Source organism: Dipteris shenzhenensis, chromosome 6, assembly GCF_047967505.1.
Source record: "Dipteris shenzhenensis isolate YYH24624 ecotype China chromosome 6, Dip_SZ_1.0, whole genome shotgun sequence".
Classification (NCBI taxonomy): domain Eukaryota; kingdom Viridiplantae; phylum Streptophyta; class Polypodiopsida; order Gleicheniales; family Dipteridaceae; genus Dipteris; species Dipteris shenzhenensis.
The window spans coordinates 17,677,286-17,690,277 of NC_141601.1; the positions used below are offsets into that span (position 1 = coordinate 17,677,286).

General features: G+C 41.5%; 1 protein-coding gene across 1 annotated transcript; it reads right to left on the bottom strand.

Annotated features, from left to right (window-relative positions):
* Positions 1-10,481: 10,481 nt before the first annotated feature.
* LOC147900873 (autophagy-related protein 18c-like) lies at positions 10,482-12,539 on the bottom strand. The gene is made up of 4 exons (XM_087375880.1): positions 11,577-12,539; positions 11,082-11,361; positions 10,806-10,932; positions 10,482-10,679 (listed from the first exon to the last, which is right to left on the bottom strand). Exons 1-4 carry the CDS (start codon positions 12,528-12,530, stop codon positions 10,589-10,591), a joined length of 1,452 nt encoding a protein of 483 aa, XP_087232006.1. The 5' UTR covers positions 12,531-12,539; the 3' UTR covers positions 10,482-10,588.
* Positions 12,540-12,992: the final 453 nt, after the last annotated feature.

Here is a 12,992-nt window from a genome sequence, read left to right on the forward strand (position 1 = left end):
ACTCTAGCAAGTTTCCATCTAATGAACCTTCTCCAAGAAGTTCTACCTCATTTTGTGTAGATGGAAGAGTAAACCTTGGGTTCTCTAGCAATAATGAAAATCACAAAGTCTGTCCACCAAATAGGCCACAATGTCATGGCAGTGTGTAAATAAGAAATTCTCTTGCTCACATTATATTCCAGCCGTAGTACTTGCTTCATCCATTTCTTTTGCTTCTTAACTTCGAACAACTGATTTTAGGATTGGATGGTGTGAAGATACATGCTTCCCATGAGTACTTTAGTTCGAATTTAGCTTGGAATAGCTATCGGCAATGATAGTCTACGAAGTAGAGGCTGGTAAGAACAATATTCCAATCTTGATCATTTTAGTGCAATAGACTTGAACACCACAGCATGAGGTCTCTATATGGTATCAATGAAAATAAATGAAAAACTCAATTTTGTTCTTATTTTTCCTATTACATTATGTAGCACTAATCATTCAAGAGTTGCCTACTACTGAGGTCACATATTGTTGCCCATGCTTGTGCTCTCTCCTTCTCAATAGAGATCTTTGTGACTAGAAATTTAAAAGACTCATTTGGAATTCCTCTCTGTGATTCTATGATGATGTTCATGGTGGCTTTGTTGTTGAATAAAGATTGTTTGTTTTTCTTAGATTAGCTTAGGCATGAACATTTATTGTTAGCCTTGGAAGCTACGTGGTGCAGCGTTGAAGTTTAAATTTTTACCCTATTGTCTAACTGATGAAGGCTACTAAAAGGGCATGGGCATGCATGTACTATTTTGAAATTGTTCCATTAGTTCCCTAAGAGTTTTCTTGTATGCAAAAATTCATACTTGGAAATTTCATGGCAACTAGTGAGCAAGCTAGTGAGTACAAATCATGAAGGGGGATGGATCTAAATGTTTGGAACAGGGGGGGCTTTTTTAATAGGTTAGTGCCTATTCAAATCAGCCTCCATCTTTTGAAACAACTCAATGAGGGTGTCTCCACTTTATCAAAGCTTAAACATAATTGGCCTACTAGCATTGTTGTCCTTTGGTCAAACACTATTAGGGGATGGGTGAAGACCACTGGGAGTGGATAGCTTTAAATGACTTCTCCATTAAATGTTCCACTGAAGTCCCATAGTCAACGTAGCAATCAAGCTGGCTCCTTTTGGTTCACTCACTAGTATGGAATCAGTGACTCCATAATACTTGGAAAGCCACATCATCAAATAAACTCATCTTCTTGCTCGGGAGTTTGGACATAAGCAAATTTTCAAGAAAATATAGGCTAACAAAATGGAGAAACACATCTCCTATTTGCACTTTTTGCTCAAGGAATATGGAAGACCATTTTCATTTGTTTTGGGGTTGCCTCTTAATCTATTTTCTTTGGTAGAAAATCCACGCATGGTTTGTCAAAGTACCAATTTTCATCCTTCTTAGGTGGAAGCTTGCTCTTCTGCAAGATAGGGGCAGCATCAATGAATCTCAACTACAACTTTGGAGCATCGTCAGAGCCTCTTTCATTCAAAGAATATTTGGAAGACCATGAATTTGCTTGTTTTCACTCTTTAAATTTCTGTTATATTGCTTTTGGACGTGCTATCATATTTTAGCAGTAGGTCCTTAGAGTTTAAAATTGCCTCTTGTGCCTTAGGAATGCTCTCTAGGTTGAGCTTAAAGCTGTATTTTTAAAAAAAAATCCATTTTAATAAAAATTCCTTATATCTCACCAAAAAAAAAGTTGATGGTAAGAGGAATCCCTATATTCCACGAGTGAATGTTATTGGTGGTTGTAATTTGATGTTTGATTGAAATAAATATGCACATTGAAATCTCTACTAGTATTCTAATTTGTAAGTTGTTCCAAAATTTGCTACATATATTTATGCTTCTTTTGAAGTTTGGACTAAGTATGTTGTTGAAATGAAGAATTCTTACTCAGTATGAAGTTCAGAGTAAGTATGAAGTTTGGATTAAGTATGTTGTTGAAATGAAGAATTCTTACTTACAATGAAAATGAAACTTTTAGAGGGTTCACAAAGGGAAAGAAAATTACAATCGTTGACTTTGCAAGATTTCGACTTCAAAAACATCATAACTTTAATCATGTTTAAATGTTCAATCTCTATACTCTATTTGTAAAGCTTGACTTGATTTATCGAAAAACATATATAAAGACATACCAATTTTTTAAATTAAATACATGCATACATATTAAGCATTGAAATAAGAAATAACATAACCATGTCACAAAAAATATGCCTCATTAAATAATTGTTGCAAATGGATATGTATCATGCAACAGGGATGAAACTTGTACTACAAACAATAGAAGATATGAGATACATGAAATATGGAGAAGAGAAAACATTATGTCTATAGTAAAAGGTGGTACGCGGACATATTAGGGATACCTTTCTTTGTGAAACCAAGAGATGCATCCAAATATATCAACAAAATTAATTTCATCTAGTGCATCTTTGTTTTTATTTTATTAAATAAATTCTTTGTATATACATTTTTAACTTTACATGTTTCAAAAATATCCCTCTTCTATTATATTAAAATATCCACCACCCACATGCATTCTAGAAGTATTATGTTAATAATATGAATCATTACATAACATTAAGTTTGTAATCGTAAAAAGATTGATTTATTCATTCTGGAATTAAGAAATAACAAGGTATTTTGCTCTTGATACCTTATTGGATATGACATCTTCTCTATATTTCTTATAGAGAGAGGTGCCACATAGCAAGCAAAGAAAGACGAGGTACTCCACATGGCTCAAGGCCTCTGGCCACCAACCTCCAAAGATTCTAGCAAATATTCAAAATTAGCAAAAATTCAATTTGACATGCTAGATGGGAATCTGCAATTTGCCTCTAAAGTCCAATTTCTTTGAAGAAGGGGGTATTTGATCTGCTTACATGTCAAAAAAGCAGCTCCCAAAATCCCTTTCATCAAAGAAAGGGATCTTTAGGCCTTTTTGTTTTTAATGTCCATGTAAAAAAAAGAGGCCCAAATGACCCTTTCGTCGAAGAAAGGGATCTTTGGGCCTCTTCTTTTTACATGGCCCATGTTAAAAAAAGAGGCCCATTGACAAGAGGGTATTTATCCCTCATTTTTTTACATGGGCCATCTAAAACAATGATGCCCAAAACCCCTTTCTTTGATGAAAGGGGTTTTGAAGCTGCCCTTTCTTCAAATGAAAGGGGTCTTTGTGTTGCTCTTTTTCACATGAAAGCAGACCAAAAACCCCTTTCTTCAACTCAACGAAAGGTGTTTTTGGCTTACTATTTTCCATTTTTCAAATGAATGCACCTCAAAAACCCCTTTCGTTAAAGAAAGGGTCTTTGGGCCTCCTCTATGGTCTAGAAAAAAAAGGAGCCCCAAAGACCCCTTTCTTCGATGAAAGGGATTTATGGGCTAAGTTTTTTCAAGTAAGAGCAGTCCAAAAACCCCTTTCATCGAAGAAAGTGGTCTTTGGGCCTCCTTTTTTTCCATGGACCCCTTTCTTGAATCAAAGGGGTATTTGGGCCTACCCTTTTGTTTGACCAAAGGGGTTTTCGGGCCTCTTTTTTTCACCCCTTTCTTCAAGTAAAGACACTTTTTGCAAGGAAAGGGTAGCCATGAATATGTGGTCGAGTAGGTTGTGACAAATATGGGTGTCACCAACCCAAAAGAACTCACGACAATGTGTGAGGTATGCTATAGTAGAACTAAAATCTATGTCAAATTATGCGGGGTCAAAAAAGATAGCATAGTTAGGGTGGACAGAGTGATCCAAGGGCTGAAAAAGAGCTAGGGGCGAAGGTGCAAGTATGATACTCTACTTTTCTGAAGAAGAGGACCATAAAACTAACAAGACACGGTGGTTTGTCAAGCCCGTATGCTCAGTTATCGTGAGTTGAAGTTGATATGATATGTGAATAGTTAAACATTCATTTGCATGGGATCATCTATCATAGGCTCATCAAGAAGGGGCTGATAGTAGAAAGGTCTAGATGCCTAAAATACTACTGAAAAATCATAAGATATCCCTGAGGCATATGAGGTGATGAATGCTAATGTCAGGATAGATCTGTAAGCCTATATCCAACCACAAACCTGTATCAAGTATGGAATATATATGACAGGAATAAATGCATGCTAAAACACTAAGGTTCCCTAGGTTGCACTAGGGATGAACCTGATGATGTCCTTTGCACTGGCGTAGGACCGCACCGATACTAGAGAGTCCTAAAGACCGATCTGTTGATCTATACTACTAATGAAAATTATGTCCAAGAGCCGACACAAGAACCCAACCGCATAGATGACAAGCCTACAACTGTTGCTGCCATGAGTGCCAATGTTTCTTATGATGAGTAGCTTCACACTAAGGTTCCCTAGGTTGCACTATGGATGAACCTGATGATGTCCTTTGCACTGGGGTAGGACCACACCGATACTAGAGTGTCCTAAAGACCGATCTATTGATCTATACTACTAATGAAAATTATATACAAGAGCCGACACAAGAACCCAACCGCATAGACGACAATCCTACAACTATTGCCGCCATGAGTGCCAATGTTTCTTATGATGAGCAACTTCAAGTTGTCAAATAACTTTTCACCAGATACAAAGATGTTTTTGCTTTGAAATTACTCTGATCTTTGGGGAGTTTTTCCTAAGGTAGGTATGTCAACATAGAATTCCTATCAGATGCAAAACCAATCCAACAACAAAGATACAAAATGAATCCAAATCATGCTAAGCAAGTGAAAGTTGAATTAAAGAGGTAAAAGAGGTGTGTGTGTGTCTGTGTGTGTGTGTGTGGTAGATGGACCATTAAATAAAAGTGGGGATGTGCCTATTTTGGGAAGAGTAATGTGAAGGTGGTGTTATACAAGAGACAAAAGCATTTAGGATCTCCACAAGAGGACAAACAAAAGACAAGAACATTTAGGACTTCCACAAGCAAACAAAAACCTTAAACCTTGGACATATTAGAAGCACTTAAATTGCTACTAACCCACACTTAAACCTCATACTAACCACAATTTGCGTGGCCAAATTGACCAAATGAACTAATTTCAAAACTATGACCTAATTAGCAACTCACTGACCAAGACATCCCTTAGGACCCTTCGGGGCCAACTAGGCCAAAGAAGACCCTTCTTTGATGTAAGGGGCTTTGGGCTACTCTTTTTTTTTTTTCATGAAAGCAACCCAAAAACCCCTTTAATGACAGGGCAAAGGGGTTTTGGGCTGCTTTCGTACGAAAAAGAGTAGCCCAAAGACCTCTTTCTTCCACCAAAGGGGGGTTTTCCATTTTCCAAGTAAAACCATTCGAGCATTCGAGCAAATTGAATCGAGAATGGTTTTTTTTTTTTTTGAGTTTATAAAAAGAAGCCATGCATATGGACCATTTGTGAATAAAGGGGCTTCGATAAAAAAAAAGACAACCCCAAGATTAATAGTCCAATAATTTGAACGTATCTCAGTCAAACTTCCTCCTCTCACATACCTACCACCATCCAAAAGAGAAAGTAAGAACTAACTTATGGAAGATACACTTCAACATACAGATGGACTTATTATCGCTATCCAAACAACAAGAATGAATCGATCATATCAATTTACATTTATACATAAAATGATGCTCTTTAGAGGATTCAACCATGTGAATCCAATGACCCTTTGATCCTTTTCATAATTATGTCCCTTGTTAAATTTTTGGCTAGACGTAAGAGATTAGATGGATAGCATAGCCATGGTGCTTGTAACATCTTTGCTAACCCTTTAAAGCAAGAAACAAGAATATATCGCATAACGTAATGACGTTGACTTGTGAAAGCAAAGGAATCGTAAACCTAAAATGTTGATCTGAGAGAAGGAGAAGCTAGAGCACAGAGTTTTTTGTTGCCCACTTTGACCTCGGTCAACTACTATGAGCATAATGGCTAGGCTTAGCACTCTATCAAGTAGCAAGCACTATCTCTGATCTGCCTGGTAACCCAAGCTTTTGTAAGTGGCTAATCCTTTGAAATGAGGCACAATTAGAGACTACATAACTTAAGAAGAGTGGATAAGAACATGCAGGTGCCGCCGTGATCATTTTCAATTGCAAACTACTAGCGATGGCTTTGAAACATGTTGGAACGTGCTAGAGACCAACAATGAGCGTAGGAACACAAAGCTGGTACATGCTAGTGGGAAGAAGCCAACACAATGACTTGGAACTTGTTGGAGAGGATGAGAGCGTAGGGTTTCTCTACGCCGTGCATATCTTTGAAAAGGCACGCTTTCATGATGATGATTTGGCACATTTTCATGATGATGCTATGGCACATCTTTGAAAACGTGTGATGGCGACACACAATTAGTAAGCAATCAATGTAAGTATAAGCAAGGCACAATGTGCCCCTACCAAGTCTTTCTTGAGGACTCTACTTGCAACTCTTTAAATCCACCATGCATACTTACTAGAAGGCTCATTTGAAAAAAAGAAGCCCAAATGCCCCTTTTATCAATGAAAGGGATCTTTGGGCTTGTTTTTTTAACATGGCCCATGTGAAAAAATGAGGCCCAAAAACCCCTTTGTCAAAGAAATGGACATTTGGCCTCTTTTTTCCACATGGTCCATGTAAACAAAAGGGTCCCAACACCCCTTTCATTGCCAAAAAAGGTTTTTGGGTTGCTTTTTTTCAAATGAAAGATCAATAGCTCAAATGAACCCTCCTCGAAGAAGTTGTCTTTCCTCTCTTTCATGCATCTACCTTTCCGCATATTCCTCCCCATCTACCTTTACGCTTTTTCTCTTTTTCTTTCCTTCCAATTTACACCTATGTTTCCCTTTTACAAGTTATTGGAAATATTTATCGCGCTACTTTACACTTTAGACTTATAATGACCTCCAAAAGGCACAACCTTATTGGGATCCCCACGTTTTTTTTATATGACCCATAACCCCTTTTTTTTAAAAGGGAATTTTGGGCTGCTTTTACGTGAACAAAAGCAACCCCAAAACTTAAAGAAAGGGGTCTTTGGGCCTTTTTTCAAATTGACCAATTCAGCATGTAAACAAGCGGTTTACTATCTATGCATGCATTGTGGCAGCAAAAATCAAGATGGTAGGCCTTTAATGAAGACCTCCTAATCAATGTAAACCGCATGTAATATAATCCCTTCGAGTAAATTCCTACTGCGTGAGATATAAACGATCCTGCCAGCTCTAAAATCTCAATTGGCAACTTCCCACTCTTTTAGGTATCACCCAAGTGACTATCATGTTCTTGGAATTAACAAAACTATGAGTGCTTCCAAAGTTGACCAACACGTGTACTTCTCTATCATTTCATTTTGCTTGTAGCGTAAGTGCACTTGTGTACTTGGACCAGAGGCCTGATTGAATGCATCACTTGCAAAGTAAAAGACCTCAGCCTGTACATCTCCACATAATAGTATCACCCAAGTGACTATCATGTTCTTGGAATAAACAAAACTATGAGTGCTTCCAAAGTTGACCAACATGTGTACTTCTCTATCCTTTCATTTTACTTGAAGCGTAAGTGCACTTGTGTACTTGGACCAGAGGCTGATTGAATGCATCACTTGCAAAGTGAAAGACCTCAGCCTGTACATCTCCACATAATAGAAGCTTGTATCTCACTGCTGTCTTGGAAGCTGTTGACATAAAAAATACACCCCTATCTGAGATTTCATTTTCACTAGTGCAAATGCTACCAATGTCATCTGTAAGCACCCTACTGGGATTCAAAACAAGAATCTCACCTACAATCTTACCATTCCTGATAGATGACTGAACAGAAATCATGCACCTCTACACCCTCAACCCCCTAGACTCTCCTTCCAACTCAAGATATATAAATTCATACTCAATTTGCACAAATTAATTATGGCCTCGCAGGCGTTCTTGTGATCTGCAGCCACTGAAAGCACACACACTAAATGAATCCAGGAACTACCCCAACTCATCCTCTAAAAAACAAAACAAATACTGCAGTTTGGACCTAAACCATATTCACCGGCAAGGCTAAAGACGTGAACTCCATTGTGCATTGATCAGAGGGTATACAGTACATATAAACATATGCTCACACACCTACACATATCCACACCCCCACATATACAATGGCCATCCGTTTATACAATAGTCTTCATACTGACACCAGCAATGGAAGGGGAGGTCAGCCTTGACTAAGGCTAAGTTATGGGCATACCTGACCACAAGGCAGCCTCAAGGGCTGCCAAACCCTCAGCTAGGGTTAGATGCAGCAGTCCAGCAGAAGCACTGCCACATCACCAAGGAGCAGTCCCTCAGCAAACATCACTGTCTTATAGCCACACCTGTAAGTCCCACCACCTGACAGCAGAGAAAATAGCCCAAAGCCTGTGCCACGAAGAGGAATAAGAACAGAGCAAGATGAAGCTCTGCCACACTGAGCGGGAAAGAAAAAAGGTCTGCCACCAATAAGCATCAAACCACCGGATCACCATTGAAGTAACCAATGGTATGGCCAAAGCAACTCAAAAGAAGGGAGACCATCAAACCACCGGATCACCATTGAAGTATCCAATGGTATGGCCAAAGCAACTCAATAGAAGGGAGACCAGTGGCCCTCCCAGAGAACCAATCAGAAAGGTTTTCATGTGTTGTAGAACGAGTAGCAGACACAAGGGCCCTTTGGTGGCAAGTTCAAAGGACTTGCTCAACGACCACGTGGTTGCCAAGCTCAATGTCTCTCCACAAAGCAGCCAGCTGTTTGAGCACACTCAGCAACCAATCAGCACCATAATGGTAGTGCCCGATGTCGAGCTCCGAATCAGTGATATAGGAAGAAGCAACTTTCATTGTCACCAAGTTAGGCCCCACAACTATCATGCTAGGTGCCCATGGCTTGCTGATTTTAAAGGAATGGACAGTTTGAGATTACAGTGTGAAGCTTCAGATGATGCCCAAGAAAGGTGGAAGCCAGACTATCCACAAGAACCTCTGTCTTATTGGAAGTAGTTTGACATGATGAATGCCAAGTTAGCACGAGATGAGATGTGGTGGTAGAAGCATGACAGTTTGGAGACCTTCAATCAGATGTCAGCCATTCAGTTAACCATTTTCCAGCCTTGAGTTAAACCATTCATTGCGCAAGGGTCTGCAGACCTGCCCTCTGTTCTAGTTTCAGCACAAGGCATCCAACACACGACCTTACTACAGAGGGGCTGTTAAACCCTCAATGCTAACAATCCAGCAGCAGACTGGCGGAAGAACAGGACCAGAACCCTCCCAGAAGCTTGCAGCAGATCTGCAGTAATGTTCAAAGCTTGGAAGGGGCCAGCCTCTCTATTGAGGATCCTGATGATGTACTCAGCCCCCTTCATTGAGGGAAGCCTGTCTGAAAATAGAGAACCACTTGCGGAAGCCAAATCCCCACAGCGGAAGACTTTTAACCCAGGTTTCAGACAATGCATAAACAACTCAGTCCGTCTCTTGTGCACACAAATAGTAATCGCAGACACATACATGGATCATATCCAGAAGTAGAACAGCCAAATCAGTAGACTGGCTTCGATGCTGCTCCCATAGACCTCCTGCAGCTAAAGATAAGTACTTCTGGACTGATTAGTAGCCCTCCCTGCTGCTGGACGGAGAGATGAGGGTTCCATGATATTGTATCCCCGAGGATGAAGGGGAAAGCAAGAAAAGGAAGGCAGCACAGACTGCCAAGCATTATGACTTAAGAGTGTCTGAGGCAAAAGGCTTGTTAGAGACTGGCACAGACATTGAGGCTGGAAGGGGTTAAAAGTGGCACAAGATGTTTACACCAAAAGAAAAAGGCTAATCCTCTCCGCATTCAAAATTGGCCCTTTGCTTAGGCTAATTTATCATAATAAGTCCTACAGTCATCCTGCGTATGCTAGACAAACGCCTGGCATTGTCCTGAAACACAAGCCATCACTACAATCTAAAAGCCGTAACCAAAGCAAGTAATTAGTAGGCGCCCATGTTATTCATGTTCTCTTAGCAATACATGCTTCTATTTACTGATGCATTGCTATTTCTTAAATGTCATCTCCTAATCATGTAAGATTCACATTAGTGGGGCAGGTCATGACCCTTCTCTTATGTCCATTTCTTTCTTTTCTTTTCCTTTTTTTTAAAATGCTTCTATTACTGATGCATTGCTATTTCTTAAAATTCATCTCCTAATCATGTAAGATTCACATTGGTGGGGCAGGTTATGACCCTTCTCTTATGTCCATTTCTTGGAGTGTGACTCTCAGACCATTTCTATCCGTTTACTGATATCATTATGAGATTTGGAGAGCAAACTAATTGCAGACAATAACTGCGCATGGGTGTGCAGATGCGCATACCAATGTGTGCATGAGGCATGAAGGGTGCCACACAAAGGAGAGCAGTCTGAAACCCAGATAAACAAAACATATTTGGCTTCTTTGTACAAAGGAACCTAAAGGAATGCACAGAAATTTCACTCAGACCAGAGAATATGGTATCATAATTTTACAACAGGCCATGTACAACTCCCAAAATAATTATGTACATAATACTAACATTTTTACATTCCGAAAGGAGCATTCAAAACCCTTGAACTCTCCTCCAACACCATCTCACCTCCACGAACCAGATCAAATGAGCACTTATAGTAACTGCACAATAATGACAGCAATTCTGATTAGCAAAGGATGCCGAATTCACAAATTCAAATATTTTGAGCAATAATATTCCAGTATTATCTTCAGACATTCCAAAAATATCCAGTAATCTCATGTCACCTGCCATTCGAACAAAGGACAATGACTGTATTCCTCTCTGATCCAAAGGCTACTATGGCATGAGTGTCCTCAGGAAGATGAAACTGAGCAAATGACCATTCCGAGCTGAAATACCGGGGCAGCACACCTATGCCATTCTCCAAATTATCACACGTTCAATGTCTCTCCAAGAGGAAAAATTTATAAACCAAAAAGAAAAAGGCAATACTGCCAAGCCGAATTAATGAATTGCAATGAGAAGGAGAGATGATCATAACAAAGAAGAATTAAGTAGACCTTTCATAAAAGACAGAGAAGAAACCGTGTTTGAATGCGTCAGTGACAGTATGGATGAGCGAGCAAGTTGCAGTCCGCTGCTTATGCTTGATGAAAGGCCAGATGAAAAGCTTGCAGGAAAGCTGACATACGCACTACTAGATGTCGTCCTTCCATCTTCGGATGTCTCTTTCAGGCAAAAGACATGAATGGTTCCCTTATCGCTGGAAACTGCCAGCCAATGGCTATTGGAAGAGAAAGCAAGGCTATATATATCAGCACGGTCCGTGCCACGCCGAAGCTGCTCAAAAGCGAATGGAAGACATTATTGGTCGCCTGCAGTCCATCTTTCCGAAGAACCGACAGGCAGGATTCCAGGTAGAGTGTATGAACAATCAATTAGATGTCGATGAAACCAGAAAAAACACTCTTGGAACAACAACCATGATAGGGGCTTGTTTATGGAAATCCATGAATCCACCATGGCTTGCTACGGCGATAGATTGGGTGGCTTACCTCTTGAAGCTTGGTGCTGTCGGCCGTATTGAAGATGCGAATAAGGGTGCCCTTGGTACTCGCAGTTGCTAGAAGAGCCCCGTTGAGAGACAACGAAATGCAGGCTAGGGCAGATGTGTGCGTCTGTAGGAATCTCGTTCGCTTGCTGCTGTAAAGCTCAACACGCACCTCTCCTCGGTTGAGGCCGGGGCAAGCCATGATGCAAGAGCCGGCGGCAGAGGAGAGAAAGCAGAGGCCCCGGGGATTGGCCAGAGTCTCCACCTGATGGACGAGGCGAAGGTCGGGGAAGTTGTAGAGGTAGATTTTGTGCTCGAGGACGACGAGGATGCGGTCGCGTCGGAGCCGGACGGCCCGGACCTCGCTACGGAAGAGAAGCTCGCCAATGCAATGGCCCTGGTGATCGTCCCAGATGATGACCTTGTTGGAGGAATAGCGGGGGGAGACGAGAGCGAGGAGGTTACATCGGAAGAGCATTTCGACGATGGTGAAGCCATCGCCGTTGCTACGAGCTACGGCGATGGAAGTTTGGGGGGTTTGTGCACCTGCTGCTGCTGGTGCGGCAGGTGCTCCGCCAGGCCTTCCTCCTCCTCCTCCTCCTGCTCCTGCTGCTGCGGGTGCGCCAGTGTATCGTTTGAGGAAGGAGAGCCTGCCGCCGGCTGCGGCGGTGGTGGAGTTGTCGAATTCTCTGCGGAAAAGCTCGCGGAGGGGGTCGGTGTTGAAGATGCGGAAGCCAGAGGAGGTGCCGCAAGCGATGCAGGAGTGGTCTTGGTTGAAGGAGAGGCAGAAGAGGGAGGGCTCTGGAGATGGAGATGGAGATGGAGATGGAGATGGCGAGGGCTGGAGCTGTGGCGATGGCGAGGGAGAGGGATGGAAGAAGGAGGAGGGGAGAGGGGGAGGGGGTGCCACAGCCATGGCTGCCTCTTCTTCTTCTTCTTCTTCTTCTTCTTCTAACATTATGGCCTAATAAATGCCTTTGGTTTTGCTTCTCTTCTTTGCTTTATATATCCTTGCCTTCTTTGCTTGCTTGCCCCATTGGACAAGCCAACCGTTATTGCTTATTCGCACACACCTTGACTCCTCGCACTCTTTTCACACCCCTCCATTCATTTTTTGCTTGCCTCCAGAGCTGAGGATTCTCCAGCATTGGAGGCTGTTGAAGAAGAAGTTGAAGCCGGTTTGACACAAGTCCCCAGAGGTTCTCCCTACCCGAGCACTAGTCAAGAAAACAAAAAGACAGTACAAACAGGACGGATGCCATCAGCGTGTTGCCTCACCTGGGAGAAGAGCAACCTATTCACCCTGGGATGGAGAGCTCATTCTACACCCCCTCCCTCCTACCCAAGTACTGGTCAAGAAACAAAAAGCCGATAAGAAACCTTGGCACGCTTCAACAACAGCAACTTCCAAGGGGAGTGC